The sequence below is a fragment of the Pochonia chlamydosporia genome, chromosome 5 (genome assembly GCF_001653235.2).
Source record: "Pochonia chlamydosporia 170 chromosome 5, whole genome shotgun sequence".
Taxonomy (NCBI): Eukaryota; Fungi; Ascomycota; class Sordariomycetes; order Hypocreales; family Clavicipitaceae; genus Pochonia; species Pochonia chlamydosporia.
In genome coordinates this window covers 221,874-232,907 of record NC_035794.1, presented here as the reverse complement: position 1 = coordinate 232,907, position 11,034 = coordinate 221,874, and the positions used below count along the sequence as shown (strand labels likewise).

Genomic DNA, 11,034 nt, shown 5'->3' with positions numbered 1-11,034 from the left:
AAGTTAGCCAGGGTAGTACCCAACCAGACTCCAATAGCACACTCGCTATTGTTTTGGGAACTTTACTAGGCTTATTTGTTGTAAGCTTTGGAGTGACATGGCTCTGTTGTTATGGCAGGCGTGGTCCCCGTGGTCCCCGTGGTCACCGTGGTCACCGTGGCAAAGATGGTGACAATGGTAGAGATGGTCTAAATGGCCAAAACGGTCAAAACGGTCAAAACGGTCAAAACGGTCAAAACGGTCAAAACGGTCATAACGGTATAGATGGTCAAAATGCTCAAATTGGTCAAGTTATTCCAGGTGAAGGCGGCGGAGGTGGCTGACACCGAAAGGGCAAAAATTCATGTAAGAACTTGGACGGGCAAGCAAGTGATTTGCCATGTGTATGTAATGTAACTTTGTATAGTAGAGACTTACACGCAAGGATGTGTTAAATGATCCCCGCCTGCCAAATCCACCAATATGTCCCACAGATATTAAGGACACTAAGCAAGAGAATGGCAAGACGTTCACAAGGATTTAGGGGGTATGGCATACCTGTGGACGTCAGTTTTGTTCATTAGCCACCAGTGACATATTCACTCAGCAACGTCGACGCAACCAACATGTGTAAGTGCTATTGGCTAACCAAGACTTTTACTTTTACTTTTTGCCTCGTCCATTATTCCTAATAGGCAGTCCGTCCAGACCACAATAGTATGCAAACTCGGTAACGCCAGGCTCATTTCCTATGATGAAGCAGTAATATCTCTGCGGGCCTTTTCAGAAATCATTTTAAGATTGTACGTGGCCACTATAGAAGGTAGTAGAAAATGCCCTATCTTTCACGGATAGCAAATGGCCAGCCAAACATAGCAGCTTTAGAATGCCAACCGTATCAAACCCTTAATAAGGCCTCGTAGCACCAGGTGCTTCTTATCTTTTGACTCTTCGGATGTTGCATACTCGTAAGTTTAGCGGAGTAATTTCGGACGATTGCATTGGCCATCGGATGCAGTAATAGCAGTTCACCATGTGATATCCTGCTCAATGCAGACAGGCGGAAAATGCAAGTGTAATCATAATTACGTGCGCCGATTCTGGATTTTTCTTTCTTGTCACCTAAAAATACTGTACCAACCTACCGCTACCATGCAAGCGCCTACTAGTAGCAGAACAGCGGTTTGTGGAGGTTTAAATACGGACAAAAGTCGCGTTCTCGCCCGTTCACAAGCTCTGCCCTAAACCCACCCCTCCCAACCCATGTAACCGCTAACTACAACCCAATATCAGTTGCTTTAAATAGCAACTTTCCGCTTCTTCGCAAACAGACAACCTAAAGCGACAAAAAGTGCCTTTGTGTACCCGAATATGGTACATTAGTGGTATGTGCTACAATACCCTAAGATGAGGGTACTGGAGCGGCGTTATAGTGTTAGGGGGCATCTCCAACTATAAATCAGTTGTAGACCTCTTGGATTAAAAAGCAGAATCTGGATGATGAGGACTTCAGGGCTTGAATGGGACAAAGGCTCAGCTTCAGAATGTACACGTATCATAGGTGTAAGTTGCCTTTTTGGTATTCCTCCACTAGACGTAATAAATAAATAAATGAATGAATAAGAAGAAAATTCAACTACAAAATACAGACTTGAATAGCATTTGAACCGACCACCTCATGATTCCGACAAATGCATGTGCCTCCGGCTGGAACCTGGCCAGGCGACGCGGGGCCGCTGATTGCTGCGCCCCAGGTGAGACCAGTGACAAGTTCTAGACCCGGGGCTAGGATCATTCTAGGCGGGGCTTGGTGTAATCGTGATAGCCCGAAAGCTCGATGAGGCCAGCCTCCGATGCAAGTCTCGGCGCGATTTTTTGTTCCTGACACCGGCTTGCCAGTTGGGGTTAAAGGAGGGCATGAAGATTGTCTGAGCGTACTATAATTACCGTACTATACACAGGCACTTTAATCCCGTTCCTGTGAGAGGCTCAAGACGCTAGGCTCTCTGCAAAAGGTAGGCAAACGGCGACAGTCTACAGGGCGGATTGCCACGTGTCCTTCTCATCGGGGTTCTTCGCTGAACAAGGTCGTTCGGTAGGTCTATTCTGAATTCGAAATGTCACCAGATTGACCTGAAGTGTCTGGAAGTAACTGGCAGCTCGAACCGATCGACGCGCAATTTTGAATTAGTAAGCAATCATGTTGCCAATTACAAACAATACTGCATAACTACGCCTGACTGAACTGGAGATTTCTGTGCCAGAAACCACTTCGGGCTTGTCCTCCGTGCCCTAAATTGTTTCTGCCAAACAACCAAACAACCCTGAGTAAAGGTAACCCTAGCCTCTGAACAACCGTGTCTCGCTTTCAGCGCTGAGTGGCCGAGCATGCATTGACAAGGGGTTAGGGGAACACAAGCTGGGTGATTCAGCCTTGTCTCCCGGCTGGCGTGTTTTCAAAAGACTAGAGGTTTCGTTTCGGAACATAACCCAACGCAATGCGTTTGCCCAGATTTCAACATCTAACTTGTAGACGAGTGCGGTACAATACAAGAAAAGACGGACTCAACCTCGATCAATGACAACGATGCAAGATGGAAAACACCCTCCAACCGTTTCGCAGGAGCTATTCGACCGTCTGCTCAACTCCACCGAGGACAATCAACCGGCAAAAGATAAGCACGATAAACAAGACCACCTCCCTCCGCAGACTCTGGAGACATCTCTCCTTGACAGAGGCTTAAGATTGTCACTGGACTTGATTATTGCTTCCATGGCGCTATGTTACGCAATATTTGGCTTTCTGGTATACAAGAGTGATGGAACCTCGGCCGCTCCAGGCTCAACAGGTCTTAAACTACTGGAGGTGTCACGATATGTGAGCAGATCCATCCTTTCCTGTCCCTATGATTTCTTCTTCCGCTTCTTGTTTCTTGGAATATGCTTATAAACGCCAAACAGGCGCCGACCATCTTTCCAGTGCTGTTCGCTGCCACTATCGGAGGCGGCATGAGGAGCATTGCATCTTGGCGAATTCAGTCCCGCCGGGGAGCAACGGTTGGCATGGTAGAGCAATGTCTAGGAAGCCAGACCATTACGCGTGCAATTACGACGTAGCTGCAGTTGCGAGCTTTTAACTTTCTCGGTATCCTCTCTGTAAGTCTGTGGTGCCTCTCGCCCGTGGGAAGTCAGGCATCCCTCCGCGTTATCACCGTCACAACGAGTACGACCAGCAGCACAACGAGCCTGGTTGCGCTTAACACATCCTCTGAGTACCGGTACAGCGATGCCACTGGTCTAATCACGGCAAATACCAAGATTATCAATACCGTAGTTGCTTCCCTGATGGCCGCTCCACTTCTTGCAAACCGTAATCAGGACCTCTGGGGTAACATCCGAATTCCGGCAATTGAGAGGCTCGAAAATGGGACCAAAGGGACGAGCGGCTGGATAGCCATGCCTCGCAGCGATAACATGACGTACTCGTCGCTTCTCGGAATGCCGGTTAAGCCGCTGCCTAGTTTGGGAAACACGTCGTTTATTCTTCCTGGCTCCTACTTGTCCATCTCCTGTCCCGTTTTCGGCCTCTCATCTCAGGCCAACTATACTGATTATACTGCGCCCAGTGCCCTGTCTCCGAACAATGGTTATGACTGCAGATGGGCCACAGGGGCTGGCGGCACTCAGTATCAAATCGCGATTTCTGCACCATGTAGTAGGGGTAGTCTCAGCACATCGGGAGCAACCCGCAATGCCTCCAGGAAGCTCATATGGGAATCATACTCAGGCAGAAACAGTTACAGCCGGGCCGAGTGCGAGCTCTCCACGACGTTTGTAGATGCCCATGCTTCCTGCACCGGCAGCTCATCCGGCAGTTCATCCGGCAGCTCGTGCGATTTGTCCTCGGTCCGTCGGTCGACCAATCCCCCGTTCCCTCGCGACTGGACAGTGTTTGATCTAGGCCGGCAGCTTGCCGTGGACGGGATACTGACCACATGCCCAACATTTCCCCTGTTCCGTGAAAGAGGATGTCTATCCTACCGTGAAAGCGCTAGTTTGAATCGGAACGGCCCTAAAGAAGCTGTTAGGACGGCACATTAAAGCCGTACTTCTCGTAATTGAAGTGTTCTAGGCTAGGTATGCTTTCAGCCCAGCCGTCATCTATATCCCCAAGCTGCCAGTTGTCTCCTACCCCAAATATCCCCGTTCTCCCAGCCAGAACGCTCTTCTGCCTTTCTTGATACTCGACCGCCACATCTGGATGTGGTACCCAGACAACCCTCATCCCAGCCCGCCTCCCAGCCTCTACCCCAGCTATGCTATCTTCAAAGACCAAACATTCATTGGGCGTGATGACTTTTTCGCCATCACCTACGGCTGAGTTCAGCGACTGCAGCGCGACTAAGTATATATCGGGTGCTGGCTTCCCTCTACCCTGCCGCACTCGTGGATCATCGCCCAGAACCCGCTTGTCGGACTCGAAGAAGCTAAGCAGCCGTTTTGTTTCTGGTGCCGATGTTTTTAAATCGTAGCTGTGGCTTTTGGTGCTGGATGCCAGGGCCAGCTCGACCCTGTTTCCGGAAGAAACATTACGTACACGGCTGAGGTTCATCATAAGCTTCTCTGCTCCGGGAAGTGGCCTGCAGTTCGGAAACTGTAGTCGGAATTGGTCAGTCAACTCACGAGCGAATTGCTCGCGGGAGATAGGCAACTTGGCCCAGTCGTGGAACACGTCGCCATTTGTTGAGTCTGGAACACCCATGAGCTGAGCTCGAATCGACCGAGTAAAACCGGGCCGTCTATACTTCCCAAGAAGTTGGTTTGTGGAGATGGTAATAATGTCTTCAGAATTGATGAGAAGCCCGTCCATGTCAAAAATGCAAGCCCGGATGGCGGGGAAGCTGGCGGTAGTCTCTATTAGCATCGGGATATACAGTAGTGTTCTCACGTAGGCACCGCAAATGCCGCTGCTAACGGCCATGCATGGATGTCTCTGTTAAGCTCACTCACTCTCTGTCTTGGGCAGCCATAAGTATTAGATGACGACTAAGTCCGAAGTGATGGTATCGGGAGCGAAATGTGCAATAAGATCTGAGCAGATATTTGGGTCCTGACCTTCAATCTGCAGTGGGATCTGCGCAAAACGTCCGATAGTTTGATATCCAGCAAAAGCAGAGTTCGTGTTCTAAATATGCCGTATCTTTCTAGCATATGGTGAGACCACATGTCGGATAGCACGTGTTTTTTGTGTACGTGTTTTCAAAGTACATGGGATCCATGGACTGGGCCTTTGTCCGATTGCTGCAGCGCGACCCACTACTTTTGTACCCGTGGCGGGACATTGCGCTACTGTATTAATTTGGTGTCCACTTGTTTTTGTGACATTTTGCCGTCCCTTACTAGCGGTCCTAACGGCCTTCTCATACAATGCGCCAGCTATGCTGATGTAAAGTCCATTAGTGCACGGGATTAAAAGCTGCTTTACTGTTTCCTTGCTCGGGGGCATGCATGTACTCACATAGTCATTCGCCTTATTGGCTGGTCTCCACTCAACTCCTGTCTGTCCTTTGGAACATCACCGCTCGATTGTCTTGTAAAAGTGCACTATTTCTCGACCTGAGGCTCCATAGGACACAATGACAACGGGTATCTTCTCTGATGAGTAGAAGTTTATCTATTTTTACGTCTAGTCCGTATCGTGTTCTATTCCGCCGAAGAGAAAGATGGCCCTCCTCTCGAAGGTGCGGTGCCCCAGGCATTCCGCTTTAAACTGCATGTGTCCTTGCTAAGAGTACTCCGCATATGTTAAAGTATTCTAGGCATGGGTACCAGCAGTCTCATTACATATTAAAACACGTGATTACACAACATAACTCGGATCTTTTTCGCTGCTTCCAAACGCCCTGTCTCGTCTAACGCCGTGATATACTTTCCAGAATCTCACCTAAAACTGCCTCATTGCCGAGAAGTCCCAAAGGTAAAGAATGTAGGCAAGCAGAGTGATTGGAATACACAAGACAAAAAACCACCAAAACTTCACTCTCTGCTCAAGGAGGTCAATATTCATACTGAACAGGCTGGAGCTAAAACTAAGAGGAATGAAGAACGTTGCAAGCAAAGTCAATTTCTTCAGTCGTTCAGACTGCTCAATAGCCTTACTGGATTCCTCAATCGTAGCTTTGTTCATTGCCAGAGTCATGCCTCGAGTGCACATTTTTGACAAGTCGATGCAGCGAGCACAGAGCTGTTCGTAATCGTTCAATAGGCCCTTGGCTGTGAAGGAACCGTCGGAACTGTTTGAACCACATTTTTGGACCGTCTCGATCCCTGGGATCTGCCGGCGTTTGCCTACACTGGAACCCGTAGGCCCAGCACTTTTCGGCGGTAGACCTTCCACTTTGACCTCATTCAAAAGATGGCTTCTTCGCTCGGCCAACTTGCAGAGTGCAGCAATACTATCTTGCAGCTGCTGGGCGTGTCGATTGAGAATGTTGGAGAAGTATTGAAGAGTTCCCAATGTGTCAGTTAGAACTCCTTTGACTATGGCGTTCATCTGGGTTTGGATTCTGGACTCCATAAGATTCAAGAACTGAACTTCGGAGAAAGCGGCATGCGCGAACAATGGGATACACATGGAAAGCGGATCTTGCGGCGCCCGACGGGCCAGATCGACAAGCGCAATCAGTGAATCGTACTGTAAGGGAAGAATGACCCCGCTTTGTTGAACTTCTGCCGAAGCATTCGCATCTGGATCTAGACGATTGTTGGTGGTTCGAAATGCCATCTTCGGGTGGTGTTGAAGGACTGGTAGTGGTGTAGCCTTGGATTCTAAGTGGCAGGTCCATGGCCCCGGAGGAGATTTTTCCAACGGTCTACCTTGGTCCATCCAGGCAATGACTGAATGCACATATCAGAAAGTGTTTTCTTTGTTACGTAGCTTCGTCTCTTACCAGCCCAGCCTCTATCTCTTTTCATAAAGCAAAGTGAGATCCATTGTTCGATCACAGAGAACCTTGAGCACACAGTGGAGTACTCGCGCACCAGCGAATCTCCGCAGCAGACTCTAGTGGACCCAAGTTGTTGTGCCTTGTATGTTCGAAGCTCCGTGGATTCATCCAACCGCTGCGACTGAAGATCCTGTCTTCCGAAATCATCGCGATGAAGAAGAGTGTTCACACAAAGTCGAAATATGTTATTTGAAGAACTTGCCAGTGATGGGATGCTGTATGCATGTCGGTCAATGCTCGGGGAAAGAAAATCCATATGGCGCCTAAAGAATTCCGGATCAATGTTGTATTTGCTCCCAATGACAGACATCCATGATGGTGATATGAAGCCTCGAATGAAGACTATTTGACCGAAACCTTCCGCTGGACCAGAAGTGGCAGCGGACAAGGCTTCATGCTGCCCCTGGTTATAGTGTTGCACGTCCCACTCCTTCTCATCGCTATTGTATACCACAACTAAATCGTGAGACTGTTCGGACTTGGAAGCGAAAGAGGTTGCAGCTTCTCCCGGTTTTGCTGAGCTGAGAAGACTACGTTCTTGTAGCATCCATTCGCCAATGTCTGCGTAGTTGTTTCCCGGGAAGGCAGAGGTGCTTGAATATCTCCTTGAGAGCGAGATGATTGCTCGCTTGTAATTTTCGGGTGTAACTGTGTAGACGAAGATTGGTTAGGCCATGGATTGTGAGCAAAGGTCAGGACGAGGCCTTACTTGCGGACTTTCTGCGGTCCATCTCCTGTTCTGTACGACTAGCACTCTAGTAGCATGCCCCGTAGTAGGAAGCATAAATGTCAACGCGTTGACGGGTTGAGTAGCAGCGTTAGTTATGTTGTAACTTCGGGAGGCTGGCAGCGCCGCACACTGTCAGCATGTGGTCTTTATTTATCATGAGGGGAATTGACTCTGGGGCATATCGAGGATGGCGCAGCGGCTGCAAGAGCTCTTGCGCTAATGGCTGGTACCAAAATAGGACCAACGGGTCATGTGCCCCTTTCCATGCAAGTGATGAAGAGTGTGGTATACGCTCATAGGGGCCGGGCTGGACCGTAGAAAAGCGATGCAAAATCGTTAAATTATTGGCATCATGGCGGCTACGGCTTGGCTTGACGGACTCTCAATTTAGGAGGAGCAGGGATGCCGAACAAGCCACAAGAGTCCGTTACGCGCTGTTGAAGGCAGAGGTTTGGTTCATCCATGTAGGCCTGAGCTGCTGGAGCATCAAGCTGGGCTTTATGCTGGACCCTGATAGGATATGACGGGGGCTCGCGGGTCGGCAACACCCCAAGTGCGCTTTCGGCGTCTAAGCTTAGTGGGCCCCTGGCTTTGGCGATAATGGGACGTCCCGAAGCCGCCCCTTTAAGCTTAGTGCCAGCTGAACACTGATCGTTGGTGTGAACACCACGAACTGAGGTCCCTGGTTCCAGTACCCCCGACACAGCACACGCCAATTTTAAATCAACCCTCCGCAGCTTTGCGGACTGTCAGAAAAGGATAAGACCAGTAAATCGGATCATTTTTGTTTTTGTGAAAGAACTATGCTTTCTTGCACTCCAGATTTTATACAAGGACACAATTACTAGCCGCCACCAATGCCAACCATAACACCTACTCTAATATTTAGAAAGCCGCACAGCATGTCCGTAGCCACACTTGTCGCTGGAGACCTTCCATATTCACCATATGGTAACACAGCGACGACAACATTTTGTTCCCCAATGCTACCCAGTGTATAGTCACTGGTATCGTTTGCTGGTACAGACTCCGGTGCCTCGTGTTCGTTGTCGAGAACTTCTTGTGCAGTAGCGTACTCAGTCACTATGGCGCAGATCCAGCCGATGATATACTCTTCAGCGTCGGGCATGCTGTCATGTTGGTCTACACACGAGACACTGGCTGTATATCGCAAAGGGCGGTGGCATAACTGTGTCAGACGACCAGTATGCTTCTGGGCATACCAGAGCTTCGGGAAGCAAAGCAATTACTGAATGTTTTGCGCAGCTTAATCGATTGAATATACAGTGTTTACAGTCGTTTAATAGTGGGCAAAGTGATGTCTACAACAGCATGTGTGCCTGGTTAGGTTCCTTCTTATTTTTCTTCATTTTGCACCACTCAATCGCAGCAGATTTTATGCCGGTGAAAATCAGAACTGCAGACTGGCCGTAAACATGGACGTTCATAGACTGGTCGGCCAACACGCACACCCTTACCCCGCCTACCTGACCAACCCTGCAAGGAACTGGACAAGGAAGTCACCGAGGCAAAAACGCACTCCCCTGTACATGGTATTGCACCGCGATTGGAGCCTTACAGCGAGCCATTGTCAGGCAAGCACCAGCCAATAAAGCTTATCAACTGGCAAATCAAATGTATTCAGGCAGCTTCACATCGGCATAGAGCCAGCCTCGTATCAGATGGCATTTTGATTTGCTAAAGACTCGTTGGCAAGATTGGGTGTACGGTGCTGCGTGTCCCCATCAAAGATTAAATGACGAGCAGCGGCGCAAAGATATATGGTATCTGAACCCCGGAGCTGCAGAGACGGAGAGATTGGTATCAGCCTGATCAATTTCATGGACTTTGCCACAAAGATCTTCCTACCAGAGGACAGCAAGTTCCGGTCAAGCCCCGTACCACCACTTTACTTCAGAATGGCATTGTATAAAGATCATCCGCTACACCATACAGATTCTATTCGGTTATTAACAGTACATGCTGACAATACAGCTGGCGACATCAACGTGAGCATAAGGACTGCTCGGCTTTCCGCCAAACCGAGCTTCACCGCCTTGTCCTATACCTGGGGTAGCCCAGTGGATGAGCGACATCCCTCTTATAGGAAGTATGACATGTTAAAATATCACATCTCTTGCGCTGGTGAGCGTATTGCTATCTACCAGAATTTGTTTGAAGCCTTAGTGCAGTTGCGTGAGACGCAAGAGCAGTCCCCACTTTGGGTAGATGCTATCTGTATTGACCAGAGGAACGATGAAGAGCGAAACCACCAACTCCTACTTATGCCTTCAATTTATCACCAGGCATCATGGGTAGTCATTTGGCTTGGTAGGAGTGATGCGGCCAACAACGGCGCTATTCAGACCTTGAATAGATTGCAAGATAGGATACTACTTGCGAGCTTGTCTGTCAATGATGACTCTGCTTGTCACACGGGACGGGGCGGTCCGAGAGCCATTGAGTCCCTCTTGATATGGGTTACACAGGATAACCACAAAGGCGTTGGTTACACAACAACATCACGAGGTCAGAATTAGAGCCTAAGGCAGAGCCGGAAGGTTGGGTATAAATAAGGATCCTTAGGGCTAGCTAGATTGAATAGAACTAAGGACCTTTGATACCAAAAGAGATTATATCTAAATAGAGTCTATTAATTCTAAGCCTAGAATACTGCTCTTGTCACAAATAATCTCTTTTCCCTTAAAGCATAGCCCCTTCTTCTTTATGCCAGAGGCCTCTAGCAGTGCCTTAGACACATTATCAGAAGCATTATTATTATTGTTCTTATTAGACAAGAGCTACAATTAGGAAGTTATTAATTTCCTTATCCCCTTACCCTGTAACCCGTGGCAAGCTAATAGCGAGCTAACCATATTAGAGCCTGGAGACTATTTTTCTGACTCTACTAACTCTGACTCTTTATTTAAGCTGGACGCTGTTATCCCCTCTGTTAAGATAGCTTCTTATTAACCAGCTAAGATAGCTTAAATCCCAGCTTAGAGACGCCCTATAGCTAGGTTATCTTATTAGCTAACCCCCTTATTGTCTTCTACCTAATAAGCCTCTAACTAGGTTATTTTGTATAACTCTCCTAACTTTAAGGTTATTATAAGAGATGCCTCTAAACTCACAGGCACTTATAGCCTAATAACTCTCTAAGATATTATTCTCCTTAATAAATAGATAAAACTTATATATAATACTATTTAATACTAGGCAGTTTATATATAAATAGCTAACTAATAAAACTAAGAAGATATTTACTATTACTACTAGGAAGTATATAATAGGTACTTAGAAATAACTAAAATAGTC

The 11,034-nt window shown here is 48.0% G+C and overlaps 3 protein-coding genes across 3 annotated transcripts; 2 read left to right on the top strand and 1 right to left on the bottom strand.

Annotated features, from left to right (window-relative positions):
• Positions 1 to 2,566: 2,566 nt before the first annotated feature.
• VFPPC_16148 (hypothetical protein) lies at positions 2,567 to 4,360 on the top strand (the record flags this gene model as incomplete). Its single annotated transcript, XM_018293901.1, has 4 exons — positions 2,567 to 2,857; positions 2,941 to 3,045; positions 3,103 to 4,062; positions 4,112 to 4,360. The coding sequence occupies 4 exons, from the start codon at positions 2,567 to 2,569 to the stop codon at positions 4,358 to 4,360; spliced, it is 1,605 nt and encodes a 534-aa protein (XP_018141361.1).
• A 1,563-nt stretch (positions 4,361 to 5,923) lies between these two features.
• On the bottom strand, positions 5,924 to 8,845 carry VFPPC_05389 (corA-like mg2+ transporter protein domain-containing protein; the record flags this gene model as incomplete). The annotated part of the gene is made up of 3 exons (XM_018284594.1): positions 5,924 to 6,876; positions 6,930 to 7,634; positions 8,662 to 8,845. 3 exons carry the CDS (start codon positions 8,843 to 8,845, stop codon positions 5,924 to 5,926), a joined length of 1,842 nt encoding a protein of 613 aa, XP_018141360.1.
• A 790-nt stretch (positions 8,846 to 9,635) lies between these two features.
• On the top strand, positions 9,636 to 10,256 carry VFPPC_05388 (heterokaryon incompatibility protein (HET) domain-containing protein; the record flags this gene model as incomplete). The annotated part of the gene is made up of 1 exon (XM_018284593.1): positions 9,636 to 10,256. One exon carries the CDS (start codon positions 9,636 to 9,638, stop codon positions 10,254 to 10,256), a length of 621 nt encoding a protein of 206 aa, XP_018141359.1.
• Positions 10,257 to 11,034: the final 778 nt, after the last annotated feature.